The sequence below is a fragment of the Porites lutea genome, chromosome 3 (assembly GCF_958299795.1).
Source record: "Porites lutea chromosome 3, jaPorLute2.1, whole genome shotgun sequence".
Classification (NCBI taxonomy): domain Eukaryota; kingdom Metazoa; phylum Cnidaria; class Anthozoa; order Scleractinia; family Poritidae; genus Porites; species Porites lutea.
The window spans coordinates 10,101,235-10,126,676 of NC_133203.1; the positions used below are offsets into that span (position 1 = coordinate 10,101,235).

At 39.2% G+C, this 25,442-nt stretch overlaps 1 protein-coding gene across 4 annotated transcripts in view; it reads right to left on the reverse strand.

Annotated features, from left to right (window-relative positions):
• Positions 1 to 212: 212 nt before the first annotated feature.
• Positions 213 to 25,442, reverse strand: part of LOC140930421 (uncharacterized) — a 29,471-nt gene continuing 4,241 nt past the window's right edge. Inside the window, exons 1-17 of one of the 4 annotated variants that reach the window (XM_073380107.1) lie at positions 21,632 to 21,790; positions 15,748 to 15,852; positions 13,038 to 13,715; positions 12,271 to 12,398; positions 11,638 to 11,730; positions 10,614 to 10,680; positions 10,222 to 10,280; positions 9,320 to 9,579; positions 8,796 to 8,935; positions 7,971 to 8,102; positions 6,286 to 6,811; positions 4,718 to 5,584; positions 4,188 to 4,319; positions 3,490 to 3,589; positions 3,035 to 3,099; positions 2,141 to 2,276; positions 213 to 1,415 (exon numbers count right to left, since the gene is read on the reverse strand). In XM_073380107.1, the coding sequence (XP_073236208.1) occupies positions 1,133 to 1,415; positions 2,141 to 2,276; positions 3,035 to 3,099; positions 3,490 to 3,589; positions 4,188 to 4,319; positions 4,718 to 5,584; positions 6,286 to 6,811; positions 7,971 to 8,102; positions 8,796 to 8,935; positions 9,320 to 9,579; positions 10,222 to 10,280; positions 10,614 to 10,680; positions 11,638 to 11,730; positions 12,271 to 12,398; positions 13,038 to 13,715; positions 15,748 to 15,852; positions 21,632 to 21,658 (3,798 nt within the window). In that variant the 5' untranslated portion in view covers positions 21,659 to 21,790 and the 3' untranslated portion in view covers positions 213 to 1,132. Of the gene's footprint in view, positions 1,416 to 2,140; positions 2,277 to 3,034; positions 3,100 to 3,489; positions 3,590 to 4,187; positions 4,320 to 4,717; positions 5,585 to 6,285; positions 6,812 to 7,970; positions 8,103 to 8,795; positions 8,936 to 9,319; positions 9,580 to 10,221; positions 10,281 to 10,613; positions 10,681 to 11,637; positions 11,731 to 12,270; positions 12,399 to 13,037; positions 13,716 to 15,747; positions 15,853 to 16,776; positions 17,016 to 21,631; positions 21,791 to 25,442 lie in introns of those variants that run through there. The other 3 variants (XM_073380105.1, XM_073380106.1, XM_073380108.1) reach the window with 3 other exon arrangements.

Sequence of the window (25,442 nt, forward strand, 5' to 3'; positions counted from 1 at the left end):
TCCCGAATGAGCTATAACCAAGCGGCGGATAATCTATTGAGAGTACAAGTCCACAGGATCAACTTGTGAAGGGAGAGGAAAACCCGCTCTAGGAGCTTTGAGGTCCATTGAGCCCGTCAGAGGCGTAACTGGTTTATGCCCAAGTTCACTCTTCAACAATACACCCCCTTTTCCAACAAAACGCCCCACCACAACGTTTAGAAAATAAGCGTTTAATATTGGTGCATCTAATCAGTTTAGACAAACGCGACCAACAACGTCGATATCGGCGACAATAATCTGTGATCAAACTTAAACCACAAAGCAATTATTACAAACCTAGCTAAATTTACATATATATCAGTTGGTACAATTTTAAGAAAAAAATTCTACTATTTTGATTGTAATTGAGGTGTATTGCTATTTACAGATCGGGTAGAGATATATTTAAGTTACTTTACAAAAACGTAATGCAAAATATGTTTTCTTTCTTTTCTGGAAAAATAATCAGCTATTTAGGATCAATACAATCTACAAATCGAATTAACCACATGAGTTTCAGCTTATTGTTACCGCTTGGTTGTCACATTACTGTTTAATCTCTCTTTCATTTCACTTAACACATAACTTATTGAAACTGAGGTACACTGTAAAACCCTAACCACTCGAAATCTCGTCCATACAAATTAGATTTTTTCACTGGAACATTTAGGACGACAATGCTTCGAATAAACGGGTTTCTGCAGTACAATCGCTAAGAAAAGACTCCACAAGCCCAGAGGAAAACGATGAAAGGACAAGACAATAACGAGAACTGAAACTTTTTTGCGTGTAAGGAATTACGAGTTGCTGAAAGTATCAAAATATTCCTCGTTCACTCTGGGCTTGAAGAACTATATTAATAAAAGAAATTGATTTTCGTTCATTTACAATTTCAAGAGGACTTTTAGGACCTAAAAGGTCATATGGACAAAAATAAAAATGCTCTCCGAGTTCTTGAATATCAATAGCTAACGCTTAAGCTTGGTATCACAATTTCTTTAAAACAAAGAGCGCAAAATCTTTTGGAGCGAAAACAGTCAATCTACTTTGCATTCAACTATCACGTGTTCGAAATCTGAATTCACGAGTACCTAAGAAAAAGTCATGTGTATTAAACCCTAGTAGGTGCAGTTACTGTTACTCTTCCGACTTTCAACATCGGAGCCGGTCGTTCTTCTTCGTAGCCTTTGTTCCTGACATCGTGTTTCTTTTTGCTGCGAGTCGGAAGCGTATTCGCGCGGTCGGAGGGTTTTTCTTGCCCGTAGTGATTGACAAGCTGTCGATAACGCTGCTCGGCGGGAAAATCGATCAGTGCTTCTCTGTTATACGTATGCTTGAAGGAAAGACCATCGTTGTCTGTTAAATTGTAATCGCCTTTCTTTCCTTTTCCAATCCTGAAAAAGTGAGTAAAATTAAAAAGCTTGAGTTTGTCACCTCTTAAAATACTCAAAATACGCGTAAGAGTAAGAGGAAGTATTTGCCTCGGGACCGATGGTAGTAAATTACAGAAGACGGCTGGTGATAAAGAAGAAGGCCACCTGTCTTCAGCTGTTAGCAATCAAAGCTACTGACCACAAATGATCACAAGGGGATGTGCGCCATTTCCACCCGACATTACGAACTGCAACTTACGCCCTTTTTCAGATCACAACACGGAATTTTGTAAACGCCCCTAACGACGGACAGCGATGGGATGTACTGGCAGGCTACAGGCATCCACGCTTCTACGCTTCAACGCTTCAACCCTTACGAGCAGCGGTTTAGAATGAAAACCAATCTTGTACAGTGTAGGTCCTGAACCAGACCAAAACTGGACACGCGCAAACCCACACAGCTTATTTAAGGTATTCACCTTCCACCTTCAAGTTGCATGGCGAACTCTTTGAAAAGAGTTTAGAACAGATTAAGGGCGTATATCTACTGGACACAGCGGAAACAGCCTGAAAAAGCCCGCGAATACAGCCGTCTGTCCTCGCTCTTCACCGCTTGAGTTACTTCCCGCGAATGGTTCCTGGCGGCGAGCGAGGAGAGAAGGGTGTACCCGCAAGTTAAACACTAGTGAACAAAGTAACACCTTTTAATGGTCGTTGACAAACCAAAAGCCTAACGAAGTACGTACTTGAATATTCCCTTGTAGAATGGTTTCTTGACAGCAAGTTTCTGTTGCACTGCATTGAAATCTGCGTTACTCTGCATTGTAATAGGTACCTCTTCTTCAGACTGACTGCGTGCGTGACCATTGGGCATGTCACTTCCTGTAAATATATCACGCAAAGAACACATAAGTCACGCGATATCTACATGTGTAAGTTGAGTGGCTGCAGGGTTTTTAGCCTGCGTAGCAGGCGCTCGGAAGTAGTGGGCGAAAGAGAGAACGGGCCCGCGCGAGGGAGACACGCGAGGGGGCAGTCGTTTTCTGTCAAAACTTTTGACAGATCACGCAACGGCTGCCAGGTAATTAGAGAGGGGGCGAGAAACGATTTTCGGCGGCCTTCCGTGCAGGCGCTCCCTCTCCCCTCGCGTGTCTCCTTCTCGCGCGCCCGTTTTTTCTTGTGCCCACTACTTCCAAGCGCCTGCTACACAGGCTACAGGGTTTTTATCCTGCCTTAAAACGATTTTTCTTTCTTCCCAAAGCGTAATACCGTTATTTTCAGAAGTTAACGAGATAATCAGACCAAGGGGTCGATATTTTTGGAGAGTCATTACTTCCAGGGGTCAAAAACTGTTACTCTGAACCGACTCAGAAAACTATGAACACCAGAAATTTTTTTCGAGCACTATCGTATTGCAAGGAAAAGGCCAGTCATACTGGAAAAAAACGAAACGGCAGATAACAACGGGTATTTGGATAGAAGTTTTGTATTTAAGTGTCCACGGTTTTCTTAGTTTGACCGTAACTGTTTAGGTAGGAAAGACAGAAATTGAAACCCCAGCGATTTCCTTCTAACGATATGTTTAAAACTAGGGTTGGGCAAAAGAGGAAGAGTCGGGAGGATGGGGTGATAATTCTCACCTGAATATGCGTTGTTGGCATTTTCAACAGCCTTTGTAAAACTTAGGTTGTCGTTGCTTTTTGACCTATAAAAGCCAAGATCAAAATACATTTGTATTAATAATTCACTCTATTTGTTTCTTTTAACTCACACAAAATATGTACGGTTATGATAATTACAAGAGTAGGATTCTACACAAAATGAACACAAACGCATAAACTACAAGAGAAATAGTCCAAATAATTTACAAATTCAATATAGACATTATTAGGGGAGAAGAGGAGACGGAAAAGAAACGTTCTTAAATATTCCATGCAAGTGTGGAGTTTGGGACACCTAAATAGTTAATAAAATTATAGAGTAGATACCCCGAATAATAAGGTAATAATACTAACAATGAAAACTACTTTGTAGTCATGTAGGGTTTGACACAAAAAAAACTGGGAATTTTTTTGGCAAAAACCAAATTACTCACTTTTTATTTTTGTCTTTAACGCCGACATGTTTAAGCTGACCAGTTGATTTGCTCTTTTGCATACGACTATGAGGAAGTGATCTTCTTTCGTCCTGGGAACCTACAAGGGGTAAAAACACCAGCAATGTTTCTAGTTCGTAAATCCTAAGCTACAACCAATTACAAAAAGGCTTGAGACTGAAGCCTAATAAGCCAAAAGTGGTGTTTATCAGACTTTGCACAACTCCTGCCCCAACAACTGTTGTCAAAGTTCAAAGGATTCTGAGATCATATTCAGCACTTGTAGAGATAACCACGAGAAAAGGAGAGGCACGGAGCGGGCGGGGGGGGGGGGAATCTCTTGTACTCCTGAGAATTCTTTTTTTACGAGAATTGAAATAAGAAAACCAGTGGTTTTTTTTATTTCTATTGTTTGCAAACGTGTCTCAACTATATTGTTACTGGTTGTAATTAGAAGAGTTTTGACTCTACAAAATAAACCAATCAACATCATTATCCTCGTCATCATCATCATCATCATCGACAGCTAAATGAAAGCTATTGAGCAGTGTTTTCTCCTGGTGCTATTTAATATGCCTCACAAGGTAGTTCTAACTTTTGAGTCTTTGGATAACTGCTTAAGTTTAACCTACTAAGCAGTGCTGAAGCAGAAAAGCGAAGCAAAGTGAAGTACACAATTCAAGTTCATTAAATCTTACCTTTGTTGAACTGCTCTCGTAACAACTCCTCAGAGTCAGCTCGTCTGAGGGGCGGATGTGTATTTGCTGCGGCGGGTTTTTCCTCCTCTTCTTCTTCTTCTTCTTCCTTTTCTTCCTCTTCCGAGGCACTCCCTAAAAAAAATGTACGGCAGTACAATCAGATTTGTCGCTTGGAAACCTGAGGCTGATTTGATGCTGATCTCTATTAGGGTAGCGTGGCCGAGCGGTTGGGAGCGCTGGACCTGCAATTCGGAGGCCCATAGTTCAAGTCCCGCCCTGACCTCTAGCTGGATTTGTTCACGGTAATCCCGAGTTCAAATCCTCGACCACGCTTGTAAATAGTCAGCTGGTTTTGGTTTGCAGTTGCATATTTATAGTATAAGTGCTATAAATACTACCGAGGGCAAATAAAGGAATTATGTAAGTGTCAAGAGCTACTATTACTGAAAAGTGTTGCCATTTATCTCACGAGGAAGTTACAATCCTCACGAAATATAATTTCAGGTGTTCACGGTTTTCAAGATTCTCACCTTCACTCCTTTCTTGATCTCGTTTCATGAAGAATTCTGACTGTCTAGCGTCCAGCGCTGCTCGGCCTCGTTTCTCCGACATGGACAACCTACCAAAGCCATCCCTCTGGAATGGATTATCGTCTTCGGATGAAAACGGACTAGGCGGCCGGATGATCGGAGTTTCCCCGCTCACATCCTCGCTCCATGACTTCCGCTGCTCTTTGACCGGTGTAGTCGGTTCCGAACTAACAGAGGGATGAGGAGACCTCCCTAGCCGGGCGACCGCCTGGTCGTAGGAGGGAGGAAGCTCCCGTGTAGGTGACTGGTTCGAAAACTGAGAGGGAGGGGGAGGCGGTGTAGTTGGGGTGGCCCCTCTCTCCGGTGAGTTCTGTCCGTCCGGCATTTTAAGCCGTAACTGCAGCCCAGATGGCGCACCGTAATTAACTTTCGTAGTATCCCTCTCTGAGTCCCATCTTGGAGGGGGCTGGGGTGGAAGTGCTTTTGGAGAAGCCTGCGATGGACTCGACGGCCTGTCATCAGTGCTTTCCAAAGGAGGCGTTGGCATAGCAACAGTACTTATAGGCCTTCCGGCGGGAAAATTGATCGGAGGGTTTATTACTCGATTGTCCACTGGCGTTGACGTCCTTGCGGGAGTAATGGGACCAGGAAATTGTGTTCGGCCATTTCCAACAGCTAGAGGACTGGGTCGATGAAATGGACGTGGCCGTAAAGGGCTGTAGAAGTGTCCGCCAGGACTTTGACTTTTATTGACTGCTACATAGTAGGAATCATTGCGTTGAACGCCATTTCGAGCTCGGAGAGGTGTTAGGTTTCTGTTTACGAAGGACTCATTAAATTGGTCGTCACTTCCACTGCTCGAAAGTCCTAAGTAACAGAAAATAAAATTTACTTTCACCTTTTTTCAAGTACTTATTTCACGCAATGAAGTATTTTTTCTTCTTAGGTGTAGTTGTGTTGTCGTACTGTTAGGTTAAGTAGATAAAGTAAATTTGCCACCGTGAAGAGTTCCGGAAGCTGACGTCTTGAGCGATAATGTATGAATTCATATATTATGATTAGAGATCTTAAGATTATAAGACGAGTACCAGATTTTATCAATACTAAGTAGTGCGAACGCGTTAACAAGCGTCATTTTGGCGGGAAAACCTGGTAGACGTCGTCATTCAACTAGGGGCCAAGTTTTAGCGAAAATGTGATTCTGATAGAAGCAAGGGCTTCACCGACTTCAATAAAATCGACCGTTCTAACATTTCTGGTAAAAAAAAAAGTAGAATGAAGCTTTACAGTTATATATTTCTTTTAACAATACAGGCGAAAAAAAATTCCGTAAATTTCGTCCTCACAGTCGTCTTCGTCCTCGAATTTAGAAGTCTCTATTAAGTCAAACAAGGCAACATGAAAAACAAGAATGCATCATTTGAGGGAAAAGCGTGCATTTATCTCACGCGGCTCTATAGTTAGAGATAAATTGCTACTTGGTTGGAATGATTCGGAAAATCTACATGCCACGAACACTGGTCGCGAGCGTGTCACTTTACATTGGCTTTAAACTACTGGAAACTTACTTCCTTTACTAGGGACACCACCGTCAGTCTCGGAAACACCCTGTACTGGCTCCTCGACACGTTTCTCCTCAGACTCTGCTTCTATGGGCCTCTCCTGGTCAGGAGCATTAAGCTTCTCTAGAGACTTGCTCTGAAGCAACACTCCAGGGGGAGGGGGTAACTCGTCTTGCTCCCGAGATATAGTGACGTCAATGAATGCTTGATTAGGACGCGTGGACTGCATCGCGTGTCTAAGCGTTTCCATTGCTGATTGGTTAGTTAAACCAACCAAAGATTTTCCATTAACACGAAGGAGCTGATCTTCTGGGCGAAGACGGCCATCTTTAGCCGCCGCCCCCCCGGGAATGATGGACTTGCAAAAGATGCCTTTGTCTCTTGGACTGTTCCTACCCTTGTCAGAAGATGCTCCTGATTTTCCCTTCACGCTGACCCCAAGGCCCGCGGCACCTGACACGTCCAAAGGGATTTTAAACGTCAATACTTGAAGGCCTTCTTCTCGGAAGTGACGTAAGCTGTCTTCATTCACCTTAAGAGGCAAAATAAAGCGAGAAAACGATAAGCTTTGTTGAGAGAAAGCTTAAAAACAAGTTTTAAAAATTTGCTACAGTTGGATAAAAAATGTTTGTCAGAACGCGTTCTGTAAACCTATCATCGAGGGGGAAAATGGAGCCACGAGTTCTTACATAGCGTGTGATTGGTTGAAAGAAAAAATGTTCGTCGTTATTGGTTAGAGCAGAGATTTAGAGAAAACAAACTATGGATAAAAGGACAAACCGAAAAAAAGCGCGCGAAAAGATAAAGTCAGTATCAAGCTAAGGGCCGACCATTTGGCTTTTCAGAAGGGGGGAGGGGGTTAAGGGTGATTTCAGTAAAAAATATCCTGCAAACTGATTTCGAGCAAAAAAAATCTTTCAAGGAAATACCTGCCATACAATAGGCCTTTTCCGAGTTCCTTCGGGCCTCTGTATAAAAACAAGGTTAAGTGCTCAGCCTTTGATATGGAAATGACTTTTCATTCTCACGCAAATAAAACTCATTTTCACAAGACAGGTTGAGCACTTTACCTCATTTTGAAGGTGACGGTTTAGGAACACGGGAGTGGCCTATGGCTTTGTATGTCAGGGAAAAAACCTATCACCAGAGGTTTGGGAAAAAAATCTTACGTAAATCAAATCACCCAGAACCCCCTCACAAGTCAAATGGTCGACCCCTATTTTTTTTTTTTTCTTTTTTAAGGAGTCAAAACGCACGGTAATTAGAACAACTTGTGCGCATCCTTCGAACCAATACTAGGAATGTCACTGCCACTTTTTTTGGCCCTTCAAACAAGAGCTCTTAACGAGCTTCCTCAGTTTTCTTGCAAAAACAGACGCCAATTGTGAACTAGCTCACGCGACTACACTGTATATTGGTCACTGGTTCAGTTGTTTAACTTTGACGCAAGCCACAAGAGAATACCAAACCACTATCGTACATCCGGAATTTCCTAATTTTTGCTCCTAATATTTTGTGTCTGCACATCACATGTAAGACCAAATATCGACTAGCCCAAGTTTCTAAGGCGATAAAAAGTCTTGCTCCACGTGGAAACCTGCTTTCACTGCCAACATGCATCTAACTTCTCCTCGCTTGTCCTGCCCCAGAAAACGTTGGAGTGCCTGTACAGTAACACATGCTCAGCTCACCTCAATGGCCGGTGTTCGGGGTGACTGCATGACTTCTTCTCTTTGAATCAAAATCTTAACCAAACCCCTCGTACTTCGTAGCACGTTAACAGCTTCGGCTTGGCTCTTTCCATTCATCTTCTCCCCGTTTACCTAAAATATGTACGTGTTAAATAGAAATCAGCTTTCCGTCTCACCAAAATTTTACCTGGCCTCGCTCTAGTTTTAAGAAACAGTCTTTTAACTCGCTAAAAATTGTTGATGAGAGGACAGTGACTTTGAAGAGAGTCTATGTACTGTAGGATTAAAGGGAAGCGAATGTTCGTGAGCGTTGAATGAAAGAAAGTTTACAGAGCGAGCGTCTTCTTCAGAACTCCCAAGCGGCTTTTGTCATCTCAGGATGCCAACAAGGATCAAAATTTGACATGAATAGAAGGAGTTCTAAAATAAATAATTTTAAGAAAGGCATAGTGAAGAAACCTCACCAGAAAGGTCTTGCCTCATAAAACTTGACGGGACGATAAACCTCACCCAGGCTCCATTTCTTTCGTTAAGCCCACAAAATTAAAATTTACTGTAACTGCAGATCCCAAAACTCCCATACAGCTCTCAAGCCAGAGCCAAACGAGAGGAAAACAGCCTGTCAAGGACTGTCCTAAAAACTAACTGGTTTAAATAGACAACAGCCGTTCAGAGTGAGTGAGAGTCGCCGAGAGTTATAAGAGTTTTTAGACCAAAGGAGAGCAAGAACTGTACTGGCGCGGAAACTCTCGCCCTCATTTGGCCAGCTTTAAAAAGGGTTTTCAGGCTGGTCCACAAAAAGCCCTCAAAGAAAATAGTACATACCTCTACAATTTGATCTCCACTACGTAACTGTCCCTCTTCAATTGCAGCTCCTTTTGGCATGATACTTTTAACAAATATCGGCGTGTTACCTCCCGCCGGATTATCTCGCGTCGTAATGCTAAATCCAAGCCCATCATTTCCTGGTGAGGGAAAAGAACGTTGTTTAGCGGCATTGAAAGACCTCGAAACGTTACTGGGATAAAGAAGCGGGACAATACTCAAGACTAAGGTCCGTCACTTAGAAAAAAAACATTCTCTTAGGGCAAGGAAAACGGAATTAGAGGTTTTAACAACTTTACGAATTAAATAGTGAGTATACGAAAAATCATTGGGAACGCACCGCACCGCTATGGTTCGAATCCCATAAAAGCCTGATTTTTTCAGGCTTTCTTCTCGCAACTGCAAAATTTGCTTCCACAACTGTGACGATCTCCTTTTATTTAACTTTACGAATAATTAATAAAACTCAGCGACTACAGATTTTAGTTCGCTAACTCAACACCAGCTCTACCGAACACCCATACCTTTCATTAGTTCAACAAGAATTCTCTTGTTTATTTTCTTGAAGCTAGAGTCAGGAATGGAAGGCGAACCAATAAGCGATTGGGGAGTTAACGGCAAGACTTCTCTGGGCGACTTTTCTTGTTCTTCTGTTTCACTGACTTCAAGTTTCGGTTCCTCTTGCTGGTCATCTGACTTCTGACCCGGTACAAATGAATGGGACCGCGATACACCAATGTTTACGACAGAGGACTTGATGGCGGCAGCAAAAAGCTCCTCGGCTCTAAAGGAGAAAAGCAATTTAAAAATTGCAACAGTAGATGAGATTCTTTAAGAGCTTTCAGGAAACTATACTCTTCGAACAGTGTTTCAAGGCAGATGTCACTCTTTGAAACTACCATTAACCCGTGCACACGTATCCGTTTTCGTTTGAAAACGGACATTTCTTTTCTCCGTTTTCAAAGCAAAATCCAAGACCATTTCTTGCGTTTTTGAATCGCTGGAATGAAAACGGTACCATCTTTCATGGGAGCATGCACATTTACTGGTAACCAACACCATGATGGGATCGATTTCAAAAAAAGCTCAGTTTTCATCCATCCACACGAGTACAAAACGGCGTTCTCAAAGATCTCAACGCCGGAGAGGGTTTTTGAAAGACGCGTTTTCCGTACCGTTCTCACCGGATAGGCGTGGCCGATAGGCCAAACCGTAGCAAACATCTCCGTTTGATGCAAGTTTTCATGATAGGTGGGATGACCTGCCGCGAGATACCTCACCTATCTGTGGCCCACATCCATGTAAACAGGCTCTTGGTTACTGCCGGCGCCCATTTATTCTACTGCAGTAATCTTGAAGCCGTTATTAACAGGAACAAAACGAAAGGTTTAAAAATAGAACTATGATGCTGTGGTGATGTAGTTACCTTTCATTCGGCATATTCATAAGACTCCAACCATTGACTTCAACTATCCTATCAGCTATCTGCAAGTTAGATTACAGTTACCATGAATTCTCAAATAAGCGCGCCCATTCAAATTGGTTCGAGTATTTACAGTATCGATGCCATTTACATTTAACACCTTTCCCCAACAAGATAAATATTTCTTATTTTAATGTTAACAAGGATTCTTAAGGCTGTTGCAATAGCCTGGAACCAGGCTCCGCAGCGGGGAAAAAAGCAAAAAACGGGGTGAAACAACAACAAAAAAATGAGCGATGGACTGGGGAGAGGGGAAAGGGTGGCGGAAAGTAGAGAAATAAAGATGGGTTGAAAAAAAAAGGCATTGAAAAACAACTCGTAGTAAAATCGCTTACTTGAAGTCTGCCATCTTTTGCTGCACAACCATCTGAAGTGATGTCACGAACAATAAGACCAAGTTCCCTGGGAAAGAATTTAAGAAGTAATACTAATTTGAATATGCACTGGAGAAACTAGACGGTAAAATCTGCATATCAAACCATTGGAACCCCAGCCCCATTAACCAATTTGGTTGAGAAATGTCATTGTAAAGTGAATGTGACTTTATAAAATTTAGCCCTGTAAAATACTGAAGAGAAAAGAATTGTATGAGGAAATATTAATTTGATTATTTTAATGACACTTGTCTAGTAAACTTAGCAACTATTGGAAAAAAACTGGCAGAAGGAAAGAGACGAAATCTTCGGCTAAGGAAGATCAACTTTTTAATGACATATCAACTGTCATCTCGAAACGAGGTATTTAGCCAAGTTTTTAAACACAAACAAAAGCTTTCCACACGCATCAAAAGCCCTGAAGATACTTACATGCACTTGTAGCCTAAGTACATTTAGTCAACCCTCTCGTCTCCCAAATAAATACAAGATTGATTTTGCGCTTTACTGAGTTTGCTGTGGACTGGAAATATACTTCTGGAGGTTGTACATTCAATGGTGACCTCCATGGTTTCCACTATTTACATAGATTGAAAGAGTACTAAGTGATATTTTTTGGTAAACTGCATTGTAAAGTGAAAGTGCAAATAGTTGCAAAAAGGGACAGAAACAATCTGTTAGTGCCTAGTCTTCTACCCAGCCGTTTTTTTCTCATCACTTAACACTCCTAAAACACACTTGTTAACACACACTTGGCACACAAGCTAATTTATTGATGCAGGTATCAATGTTTGGACAGAGAGAAAGGGGTGGGGAGGGACAGGCATAGGTGTGGCATTTGAATTTTTTTTATCAAATTCCTGACCCTTGAAACTGAAAAATAGTTTAAATTTAATAAAATATCCCTTTCTACCTATGCCCATACCCCCTTTCCTCTCTGTCTAAACACTGATACCTGCATTATTGGCAGTGCATTGCCTCATACCTGCCGTCAGCTGTGCGGTATCCCGTGACTGTGATGCCCAATCCTTCTGAAGAATCCTCTCTCTTTAATTCTATCATAGTCATATCAGCTTCACTGAAGCCACCACAATAAAATGAAAGGAAACAAATTTAATCAATAAAGATGAAATAAAGGCTTTTTCATAATACAATTATCAGTAAATTATGAAAAAGCTATCAGTGCAATAAGTGCACCTTAACTGCACCTTCCATAAGGTAACTTTGAGATCTTGGTGACTTAGTATGAGAGAACGTATTTTGTTTCCCAGAATAAGAATGCATGGGATAAACTCTAAAAATTACTTGTTTTCCAAGTCTTCATTCTCTGGGAAACCAAGAAATCTGGGAAAAACTAATAACATGGAGAGAGGCGAGAAAGAGAAGCGAGTTTTGTCACAATTTCTGTGTATTATTATTCCAGAATGCGATCAATCAAACACTCCCTTACTAACTTGCTTTACACTTTGGGTTTTCAGAGTTCGTTTTATAATTATGATAGTTATTATCATTATCATCATAATCATTAACATTGATCATCATTTTCATTTCCATCACTTTTCATGTACATGTATTGTCATTTCTCTATTTGCATTGTTAAACTGTGAGATGTTCTTACCCACTGCTTTCTGAAGCTTCAGAGTGTTCATCACCATCATTATAATGATTATCAAAAACTGGTTCATTAGAACTTGGCTCTGATGGAGATGTTACAGTACTGACTGGCTCCCCCCTATGGTTATTTACCTACAAAATAAATGAAAAAGAAATATATTAGAAATACAGTTAACAAAACACCTTATTATATGGCTAAATTTGCAAGATGCGAGAGGAAGAAAATCCTGTGTTCTGACTGGCCACCTGTGTGGGTTAAATGAATATATCTTCCCCACTTGGGATTTCCCATGTTGGTCTTGCAAGAAATAGTTTTCTTCTTGGCCAAATAATAATCCCTAATTAACTACACTTGTTTTGTCAAGATGGCTGGATATTGGATTAAATTACTGAGATACACTGTACCAACATCCAGACCATATATAAGTTACAGGTCTAATTTGATTTTAGGTTAAATTTTTTTAACCAAGGTTGATTCTCAATTTCCTTTGTCTTCTAGGGCCAGGAGAAAAAGGAAATCAAAAATCAACCTCGCTTAAATCAAAATTAACCTGAAATTAAATTTGACCTCACCTGTAACATGTACATACAAAACATACCGTAGTGTTGAGGTTTCAATTAATCATAATCTATGTGATTGTTTATTTTCATACATTACAATACCCAAAACCAAAGGCAAATAAAATGCCTTTGGACCAACAATAAAACTGAACCTGAAAAATACAGTGCACCTCCATTGTAACTTGGGAATCTTATTCTTTTTAAACTCACCCCAAACATTCTTTCCTCCTGCAGTTCAGCCCATCTGTCCAGCATAGGACTATCTACAAACATTGATTTTCTTGTTGAGTTCCGTCCCAAAGAAAACGTTTCTTCTTCAACTTCACTGTGTTCATTATCTGCATGATCAGAACTGGTAGATGAAAATCGCCTCCTTTCTCCATTCGAATTACCATTATACACAGGGGATTTGATAGGTCTCCCTATCGCAACAAAAGTAGTCTCTCCTGTCCTGCTTTTATAAATTGCGGGTTTTACCGTCACATTATCATTAATTTCAGACTTTGATGAGTCTGAGCTATTTCGATATCTGTCACGGTCATCAAGAGTAGATATCCCAGAATCTTCCGAAGGAAGAGACTCTACAAATGAACTCCTAGCACTGAGGATATGTTTAACCTGCCGAACAGGTCTCACAGGTTTTGGAGCCACAGGGGGTGGAGGACTTTTCATGTGTCTGGAGAAATGTTTGACTTCACCATTAGTGTTTTCAATAGTGTTACTAACTGGAGCAAATGATTTTACTGGCTGTTCAATAAATTTTGTGGTTTCATCTTCGCGAGGAGACAATTCAGGACTTGCCGTCCCGACTGATGATGCACTGGTGCCGTATCCTCCATTTTGTGCCGGCCGGTGAAGAGTTGAGCCTTCTTGAAACACAGCTAGCAACTGCAATAGCAAGAAATTTAATTAGTTAATACCATTAAATTAATAAACCTCCAAATGTAGTGGTATTTCACATCCTAACAAACCTAAGAACACAGTTGTACTGTATGGCATAAAAAATTTTGCAAAATTTATTTTTATTTGTAAATTTCTTGTTACAGCTGCCTTTCAACTATGTCTTGAAAGTCAGATCCTATAAAAATAACCTCTCATGTAAAAAGGAACCATAAAGCATTATACATTGTAACTCACTTTATGCAACTGAAATGATGTACGGTGCAGTAAGGATTTGTATGGAAAACCATAAGACAGACACATAGTGTAACAAGATGGACATCTCTCTAAAACAGACACATAGTGTCCATCCCAAAGGTGTCCATCTTAAGAGAGAGTTGACAGTAGACTCCAGCTGTTCTGAGTAGTTAGATCAAAAATCATTGTCTCTATTAAAATCAGAACCACATTTTCATTACTTAGTCCATTTTAGGTAGCTTTTAAAAAAACTAACTCCATTAATAGTTTTCGGCTAAATTACCGAAAATAATCCACAAACACATCAGTAATGTGCTCTCTAGGAAGAAGCACCCTATGGCTGCTAGCAACTAACTCCTGCCTCTGGAGGACAGGAAAAACTTTATTTTTTTAAAGAAAATGTTTAAACTGCAAAGAAGCTAGATTTCATAAGTTCAGACGATTTGATCTTGCAACAATTTTTCTTGGAGAAAATAAAGCCTTGCAAGAATTTGAAATATTCAACTTAACATAGCCTTCAAAATAAGTTGTCAAAAGACACTTTTTTAATGAGATAACAGAAGCCAACAATAACAAAGGACATTGGCCTAGTGGATATTTAATGTCTGCAATGTTAAACAAATGCATGGAAATTTAAGTTGAAATGAATACAAAGTAATCTTGCATCATTCTAGCTCAGATCAAATTTAAGATAACTGCACACTGCAAATATGTGTTATAAAGGAATTTCTTTTCCACAATTGTCTCTCAGTATTATAAACCTTAGTTTAAGCTTTGTCATTTCATGAAATGTGAAGTCCTTTTCACAAAGATGTCAGTGAGTGCGACCAAGTTTATATTGTTCAAAGCATTTTGTTGCATTGTTGTTGAATCTTCAACTCAATAATGTAATTCACCTACAGACAGCTTTTACAGAAGCGTGAATAACAAAATGAGCCACAGTCTGTACAAGCAAGCAAATATCTGCCACATACTTTCTAACATGGGCCAATATTTCATTCCCTACCATAAGGACATTACTTGACCTTGCACGTGTAGTCAATGAAAACAGTAAGTTATACTCAATAATAAATTATTTTGGCAGAATATAAAGTTTTAATTTGTTTCAGGTTAGTGGCTATTTCTCATCAAATTAACAACTCTTTTATTAAAATGGAAATTACCAAAGCTACCACCATTCAATGGTATTTCACAATATCCGTTTCAAAACAAATTTTGGCTAATTAATGAAGTAAATTGTCCAAAAGAAAAACTTTAGGTGAGATTTTAGAGGCACAATTTTAACACTTGTTTATGACCTCACAGCAGCAAAAGAAGCTGTAGTGGAATCTGCCTTCATGACAATTTTTTACATTGTTTACAAAACGTTTGCATTTTTCTCATGATCACAACATTTGCAGGAGGGCAAAATACTTAAAATTCACTAAACAAACATTAAACTGATCTTCTTGAGAGCATTCATTCTAAAATTACTTAGCACATCAGATTGTTCTTCCTAAGCCACAGTAATGAAGAACAGATAGTAATTCGTATCAACAAAGAAATAAAAGCAGTACCAAGCTATAGTTTCTGGACAATTGGTAAGGTGTAAGCTCATCATGCATCATGCTACAACAATTAACTTCATGTTCATTTCAATGTTGTAAATTTCATTTAAAAATAGGAATCATAACTAAAGAATTTAAAAAACAGGGAACATTCAGTGTAATCCCCCTTTAATAAGAAAAAAAAATACTGACGTAGATATGAGATAGTATAGATAATAAGAAGGAAAAATCAGAACCTTGTCTTTGTCGTCGACCACATCTGAGAGGACGTCGTCAGGATCAAGTATTCCATGATCTTCATTGGTCTCCAAAAAATGTACTTGAATAAGTTCCTCGGAAGACTAGAAGAAAATGGAAGAAAAGCTCATGTTTTGATTAAATTGGACTTTTAACTGTTTCTTGTAATGACATACCTTCTGTACAATGTGTCTATCAAAAAAATTATGAATCAATGCTGAGGCCTTAGCAAATTGTGATTTAAGCTTAAGTTATATACAAACTGAAGACTATACAAGTACGATTGATCGATACTCGATTATATGCTCTATCAACAAAAACGAACAACAGAGAATGGGAACCTTAGAACTAAAATAAAAACAACGATTTCCAGTCTAAAAAAGAAATGAGAAAACTTGGGAAACTGTAGACTAAATGCTGAAAATGATTTATGATTTTTCGCATGTGTACTGTCGACATTTTGACGACGAATGTTCTGGTGGATCGACATGAAAATTTGCAGCTGTAATCCCTAGTTATATTTACTTAAGTTGGATTTGAAAGGTTAAAATAAAATATGCAAAGGTTTGATTGCTGTAACCTGATTATTCTTAACTGCCGGTTCGATACAAACTTTAATAGGAACCTTGGATACATAACATTGGTAAATTTATACGAATCGAATAACTCATCCGGTGACGCCGGAAAATGAACTAGAACATTGAAAGTTATGGAATACAAGCTCGCAGTTTCCAAGAAAACGCGAATTCAATTAAATCAACAGTTGTAAATTCAGTAACATACATAGTAAGATGAGTAAAGCACGGTTTGAATATTCAAACTGGCAAATAGAACGAGTAAAATTATATCGGGACTAAATGAGAATTTAATCAACCCTGGGGCAAATCTTGTGAGCGAATCCGAGGTATAATTATATCAAATGCAAGGTCGGCATTCAAGAATACATAAAGAATAGTTAAAAGCAAAGATGTTTTCATAACACCAATGTCTGAATGTCAAGATAGAGGCTTAGCAGTATTCGGACTTGCCTTGTTAGTTGCTTTGCGATACCTTGAAATCGCGCGTTGTACGAGTTCGGATACTGTCAACTCGCCATTGCCACACGGAACGATGACACAAACTGTATCAAAACAAACCGTAACCTTCATTCTGTGAGCGCTATATTCCGCCCAAATCCTTTAACCAACGTTACAATATTACAACATAACGAGAGAATCATCCTCAACGACCAAAATTTCGGCTGCCATTTGTATTCTGTTATGAAGCTATGAATAAATTGAGTTAATTTTTGTGGTTACGGCCTCCCACGTGATTTATTCCCGCCAATCATGAACCAATACTTTAGCTTCATTCTATTTCGGTCACGTGCACCCATCCAGGGAGGTGTGGGTGGAAGATGATCGATGACGCCACTGCGGTAAAATAGTTTTCGTTTGAGTAAGTCGCTAAGTAACTTAAAAGCCGATTGAAAAATACTCTTTAACGAAAGGCATTCGAGACTTTTCCGGCTAATTGTTGAGCATATTCTTCTGATCATTAATCAACCGTGAAAATAAAAGTTAAAAAAATAAAAAAAGAATTGTTCGAAATTATAACTTGCGGTTCGTGGCATTTCCGTGATAATAGTTGACGACTTGAATTTGATCTCTTTTGTACTTAAACCTTTTAAAAGCAGGTGCATGGGTTCAACGGTGACATCATATATGTCGGTCCCTCACACATTCATTCACGAACACATACACGATCATAACAAAAAGCGTGCGCTTTGGAATAAAAAAGTCAGTGTTTACTTCCGGTTAAGGAACGCCCGTAACATGACACGGCATTGCGTAATTTCTAAGATGGTGATCCTGAAATTACAAGGAAGGAACAATAACAGTAAACTCTTGTAAAAGACCCCGTAAAACATGTAAACTCTTTCTATAATCACAATCGTATGAGAAAAAAATGTGCACATGAAAGTGATGAAACTTGCAATTGCTCGAAAGATACACATGTTCAAAAGGAGATAGACCGCGAGCTTCGCAGGGCCCCCTTTCTCGTGAAGTCCCGGTAACACTTCGGACCGAAATCAAATATTCAATAAAAAAGAATAAAAGCACCGGTCCTAGCTAGCAAACTACTGCATTTTGTTTCCCCAACTGATGGCTAATGTTAAATGCAAAGCTATTGAAAACCTCTATCTTGCTTGTAAACAACAACAGCTTTGCGGGCACATTGATTATCGGGACTTTCGAGAAAAGGGGCCCCAGGACTCGAACTTCGAGAAAAAAAAGAGACTTTCTGCAGTCTAAAAATGGAAAGAAATGACAACAGCTCTCTGGTTTGTTCTCTACTTTCATCAGCCCAAATAACGACCGCCATAAAAGACTATTAAAATAAATAAAAAAAACTAGCAAACTTTTGCTTTCCGCTTTCGGCAATTTTCAGTTTCTTGAAACGGATTTTCTATAATCTGATTTCTGATTATTTCTGATTGCTAATTTCTGATTTCTACTTTCAGTTTTTGGTTTTCTCATTTCTCATTTCTAAAATCTGGGGGTGATATCTAACTCCTAATTTCAGTTTCCAGTTCCCAATTTTCTGATTTCTAGTGGGAGAAGTTCTGATATTTGATTTACGATTGCTATTTTCTGTTTCTGTTTTCTGCAAATCAATCATTTGCTGTTAGTTATTAGTTTTCTAACTTTTAAGATTAAGAAAACGGATTGGCTCCAAAGCTTCCTGATTCTATTAAAGGGATAGTAAATGAGGAATTCTTTACTCCATTCACGAACTCAAAAATTACAGCGCCTTATGCAGTAGAGAAACTTACAGATCAAAAGCTTTCTTTTGAATGTTCACGCTATATAGACGCCTAACAGCGTCTATATTCAACTAAATACTATGCATGTAAGAAGAAAAAAAAAGCGGTGCCTTTATATGGGTAGTCTTTGACACCCTGATTCTAAGAGAAAAGCCCTGGGGATACGAGGTTGCACAGCCTCGGGGGGAACACAAAAACAGGCAGCTCAACTTTTTCTGCCATATACCCCTCAGGGTAGCCGGTGTACAGACGCCTCCCCCACCCCTCCCCTCCCCTACACAGGCTACGTTAGGGCAGACCGTCAAACAAGTTAGGGCAAACGCGGAAATCGTAATAAATGATGCTGCCGGAAACTTGAAAACTGGCGGATTATTATGTCACGAGGGAAACCTTACGACTACCGGTTTTCAGTGCACGACAGCGGCAGTTATTACATTTTTTTCTCGCAATTTCAGACATAACTTGATATCTAAGAAGAGAGGTTCTTAAACATGAAATCCAACAGAGCAAAGCCATGACAAGTGATGTGTAGACTGATATGATTTAATGCCTTTCACATCACTTTTAGAAAAGAATAGCTGGATCAGTGTCTCCAAATGCTATCTACTTTTGCAGAATTGGGTAGACATCTGGGTGATGAAAAAAAACAAACAAACAAAAAGAGGTAGAAGGAAAGGTTATCTCCACGACCGTCTTGTTTTGTGGAAGGGCAACCCCATCCATAGTGAAAGTAGGCATTTAACAATGGTACCATTTAACAGTAGAACTGGGGCCGGAATACATCTGATACGGAGTTTTAGCTGTCTGGGATTTTATACCCGGCAGACTGAAAAGTTGGAGGTTTACATTACACATGCTACTTGTCCTCGCAGTAAATAACTAAAGAGAAAGATAAAGTAAGATAAAGCCGAATAAACATAGGTTGTTTATTTATTTATTTATCTAGATGTTTGTATATTTACTTACTTTTCTTCTCGTGAGACGTGAATAAGTTTGGTCTTACAGTTGCGTGAGTTTTTAAAGTGGGCAGTTAAAAAAAGTCGTAATTGATTCCACATTAATTTTCAATTTTCATTAAGCAGTCGGTCTTTCAGGCGCCCCTTAACAATGCCAAGCTTAAAATAACTGAGGACAAAAGTTGTATGGTTCCTTATCAATAATTTCGTTGATTGCGATAATATAATCAAACCACAATGAAAGGGAGCATTCATGCTTTGTACAAGCAGACAACACAAAAAAATGGTATCTACAAAAGAACATCGAGACTTAAGACGTAACTCTGTCATGTAACCATTCAAACGAACCTTTATCAGCAGTACTTTCACGTAGTACTGTACACGTATGCTTTTCATTATTTTGGCTTTCTTTTTAATTCGATTCTTGGAACTAATTGGCTCGGGCACTTCAAATGAAAGTTACTGATCCGCGTAACTCTCTATGGGTTTTTTTTTTAACACCGCAGGGTACGGCTTTTTCAATAGTCTGGGAAAATCCATTTAAATAAAATATAGCGGGTCTTTTCCTGTGGTAATGTTTATTATGCAGTACAAGGAGGTGAACTATTGAGTCCGTGAATAAATCCTAAAGTGTGACCATTCAAATGTAAGCCACTAAGCCGCGTACTTTCCTGTGCTAATGCTTATAATATAAATGCTGTGCAAAGTGTGTTGTAACTGCAAAATAATTTACAAAGTGGTTATAATTTTTCAGTCTGCAGATAATCCTAAAGTGTGACCATTCAAATGAAAGCCACTGAGCAGTACTTTCCTGTGATACCGTTTATTGTACTGTTTCAGGTGGTTCTAACTTTTGAGTCTGCCGATAAAATCATAAAAGTGTGATCATTCGATCGAATGAAAGCCACCGTTTCCCGTGGTGCTTTATTGTATTCTCCCAGGTGTGGTCCAATCTCTTTGTGTACCACAAATTTTTCCAAGCTCAAAGTCTAAATGCGGTGATTGCATTGTGGATGAATTTCCACATGCAGTACTGGATTGCCTTGTTTGTTTTTCCCATTTAAGAGTGAATATATGGCCTTTTTGTTAAGTTTATTTCGGACGTTCTAATTAGTAGTCATATATCAGGTTCTTGAAATCGATGTCGCGATGTCTGTAACAACACTTAAAATATTACTTTACGTCGCGACGTGTTATATTATGGCGATATTCGTCCACGGAATAAATGAACGGAGACTCGACAAGGTAACGACGACAAGGAACAAGAAAGATGGAAAATTTAATTTCAACACATTTGATCAGTTTTATCCGCCTCAAAGCCTTTGTTGACCTATAGAGCTGGGCCAGCAAGCCTCTGGGTATAATTTGGTTTTGTTTTTCGTTAAGTATACCAAATTCTCATAACGGAGCAGAAATTATTTTTGTTGTTGTTCAGGAGTTTCTCTGTACCTTTTGCTGTGCCTTTTTCGATAGGTGACGTTTTTTTTCCGGTACTCAAGTGACGTGTTAACCCCTCCTAAAGCAAAATTGTTAGTTTAATGCAGTTTTAAACTGTAACTCAGAAAATTCTCGTTATTTATCACGATTTTCATCAGAATTATTCTAGAATATATTAAACCGACTAAGATCTCCCAAACATATGTACATCAATGAAGTTTCCTTGGCGACACCCCGCCTGCCTTACAACTTTTTTAAACATCAAGTTAGAAATTATACTTAAAAATAATTTGATATGAACTCGTTTTCGAAAGTTTTTCTGAGGCAAGAAATACAGTTTAAAAATATCTTGCGAAGGAAAACTGAATAGAAGGGACCGAATAACCAAGACATAAAACTGCAGATCAATATAAGTGGAGCTTCAACTGACCACGATTTCACGCCATAGACAGAAATCAAAGCAAACTGAAATTAAACAGCGTGGAAGAGTACCACCCAACAACCTTCTTGCGAATGATGACACTATTAAGATCTTATCCACGTCCATTAGAGATCAATAAAGACTTTAAAAAATCGCTTCTACTTAACTACGTACTTATATCAAATTTGAAATGACTGTTAAAGGCACAGAACACACTTAATTATCAAAAATTATAGCAACACCAAAAGGCTAGTGTCACCCACCTTCAGATATAGAGCAAAAACCACCATTACACTTCGAGAATTGCGTCCGTATGCATCGAAGTTACAATCACAAAACAAACTGACGAAAGATTAGAAGATCCGACTGCCCAGGACCGTCGCTATATCCGCCTACTTTTGTATAAGAAATATTTTGACAAATATCGCATGACACATGCTGTTTGGGGCGAGTTTTATAACAAAGGCAAGCGAGTATTGTTTAAGGTCACGCCACATCCGGTTTAATCAAGTTCTGACTTTCTGATGTTCGGGATCTTTGTAGAGTCAAGTAGAACTTCATTCCCCATCACGACGTAGCAGCAAAACGTCTAAAATCCCAGCATTTGCTAACATAACAACTGAAAGAGCAATTTTCAAATGTGTTTTCAAGAGATACCTGTACGTGTTCAATTTCGGAGGTAAATCTCGGCTTAAATGGCTAAACCCTCAAGATGTCCGGTAAGTTACCGTTCAGTTTACACCCTTTCTTTAGGGAAACGTGATATAACTTTAAAAAGAGGTGAAAAAAAGCCGGACTCATCTCAAAAGCTGCATTAACAATGTGGATCCAAATGCCAACTAAAACATTTCAAAGTTTAGGTGGATTAAAACATCTATTTTGGGAAATATTCTATTCTACGTACCACACGCGTCCAAATAACAATGGCAATACATCACCATAAGTTATAACCGAAAGATTAGAAATTGGTTTGCATATTTGGTCAACACTCGGGTGGTATAAAACTTCCGCAATTCTTGTAAATTCTATTGTCAGTGACTGGATACAAAATGATTGTTCCGGCCATTGTCTTGTTCAAAATTTCATCTCATTAGAGCAGGATATCCCATCAAAGGAAGGTGTATATCAGTTTTCCGTCACTTGCTCTGTCACCCGGGGGAGGGGGGGGGGGGGGCAGCCCTCCCATATGGAAGGGGCGGGGATGCTCGTCGTCTCGCTTAGGAGTATGAATTTCGGATTTTGGTCTTATTTAGGGTGTTCTGGGGAAAATGCCATTACATTATTAGCCGTAAAGGTCTCTTTTTAGGGCTGCACGCGAAGAAATATAAAAAATTATGTATTTTCAATTTGTTTTATTTAATCGTTTCATGTAATCAAAGTTTAAAATGGTCTCTTTTAGGGGCCTTAAAAAAGGTTGAGCCATGCCCAGATTGGTCTCCTGTAGGGGTTTAATTCAAAATTTCCGACCAGCGTCCCAGTCCCTTTCTTACGGGAGTCCCCCCTTCGGGCTCTGTCATCTCAAGGCGATCAGAAAAGAGAAAGCAGAGATTGCTGCCCAAATGCATCGGAATGCAGTTAAAATGTAAGCTAACAGCTATAGTAGTTAGGAAATCACATAATTACTTGACCTTCTTCTTTAGCATTCAGGTTAATAATAAAATTAGAAAGTTATTAGGAAGCGCTGTTAACCCAGTAATCTCACTGTTTGAACCTAATTCCCTTCGATATCCTCCTTAGTCACCAATCAGCTCTAAAATAACCCTAAGCTCGTGAATTAGGGGCTGGAGCCTCTTACACTTATCAAATTAAACATTTTTACAAATTAAAGATTTCAGTCAGTTTATTTCTCTAGGCGACATGACGTCTATAACTTCATTTCGGTTTAGAGATTTATCAACGTGCTGTTTCATTAAGACAGTAAAGGCATGAGTAAAAACTAAAATAAAATTTAATAACAGTTTTTCCAATCTGTCAAACACTGCTGAGTATTTTCTCAAAACTTATCGGGAAAGAATGGGCAGATTTAGAGGAGAGATTATAAAAAGATCTTCGGAGACCCAAGTTTATTGAATACCCTTTCACTGCTGTAAACTTTGATCTATCGTTATTTTTCTGGGCTAGGCAAACTAAGAAAAAGCCGGATCCTGAAAGTACCGGGTCAAACTAGTCCGCGTATCTGGCGCTTTCCACATTACGGACCAGGGGGGTGCTCCCTTATATAGGCTATATAGGTATGTGGGGCGCCAAAGGGTATGGTTTTTTAGCCGTTTTGGTCTGAAATAGGGTACGGTTTGTGTACAGAAGTCTTGAATTGGGTATGTTTTTTAGAAGAAGCTACTTCTTCATCATTAGGCGGTGTGACTGCATTTCCCTTTAAGCTGGAAACTTTGTACAGTTTTGTATCCTTCTTAATGAAAGCGTATAAACATTGCCTTTTACATTGGTATAAGGCAGGTCTGAAATAGGGTATTGATTTAAGGGCCAGGTCTAAAATAGGGTATCAAATTTTTGATCAGGTCCGAAAAAGGGCAGAGAAAATCACAGATTTTTGTCTGAAATAGGGTAAGGGTTAAGGAAGCGTGCCGCACACCCACACCCAATTTTTCTGGAAGTACACCCCCCCCCCCGGGCCCGGGAGATTACGGACCATCGTATTGCATGTTCAGCTTGTTCTTGTAAACGATACTTTAGTTATAATTGAACACGATAATACCATAACCAGATTTTACTCAGTAAGTATCGAATTATAAGAGATCAGATCCTTCCAGGTAAAGCAAATGAAAAAAGAAGTAAATAGCCTGCGTAGCAAGCGTTTCAGGTTTGGTTTCAGAGCAAAGAAAGACCCAGGGACGGGATTCTCGGTTTTGGCCATGCGAGAAATCAAACCCCTCCCCGCTTTTTTACTTATGCTATTTTTCGCGAGGTTTTTGACTCTCGAATTCCTCGTTCTTTGCTCCTAAACCGCACGGAAACGCTTGCTACGCAGGCTAAGAAGAAAAGAATACTGTTTGCGGAAAACGCAATCAAGATCGTATTGCGATTCACAATTTAGCATAATAGCTGGTGGTTGCCGGAAAAGTGGAAACTATCATTTTCTAATCGTTTCCTTACTCTGATCGATAGAATTATACTTCGTCAGCTTCGTGACCATAAGTCACTCGATCTCGTTGACACGTAACTCCATTGCGGCAGCCAAAAAATTGAATTAACTTTTAAAGAAGCTTAAATGAGCTAAGGACCATAGTCAGCAAAGCCAAACATGTGTTAAAACTTACTCGTTATCTCGTTTTAAATCTGACTGAACTGGTAGTATTTGCAAGAGGAATTAATCTTGAGGTACTTGGTTTATCAACTAAACTGATACAAAAAAAGGCCAAAGTTTATGTTCACCTAGTTGTTTCGATATTCTGAATCATGCTGCCACTCTTTTTCAACTCAAGATAAACGAAGCTATACATATCCAATAGGAAAAACCTTCTTTAAACCAACAATTACACCATGTTTATTTCAAAATCTCTTTTTTTTAGTCATTCATAATCACGTTTCTTTATTATGTTGTTTTAAAAAGCTATCTTTCTCATTAGCATTCTATGTACTTATTATAAATTGAAACTTTGCATTTACACAGGAGCCAGGCTCCTGATTTACTGGATTTGACCTGTCGAAACATGTTTTTAAGCATAAAAAAGTTTGTCGTTTTTCTTAAAATTATAACTTGTCTGCTACTATCAAGATCAAGTTTAATTAAACTAACACACCAGCGACCGCCAAGCCTTCATTCAGGCTAAGCAAATCTGGGGTTTGGGGCGGTCCGTTCACTCAATTACGTCATACAACGTATCAGGCTGAAATATAAGAAACATGTGAATCTTGCCCTAGGGTTTTCCACTGATGAATTACACTAAGGTATGTTTAAATAACGATTAATTTTGCCGTGGTGATCAATGGTGCCGAATGAGACTGAGATAATTTTGACAAGTTAAGGCCACAACTTGTGAGAAAGTCGGTTTGTTTGTGAGAATTAGTCATAAAGAGAAAATACCAGGCACTGGGTTGGCGGATACAGGGTCCATG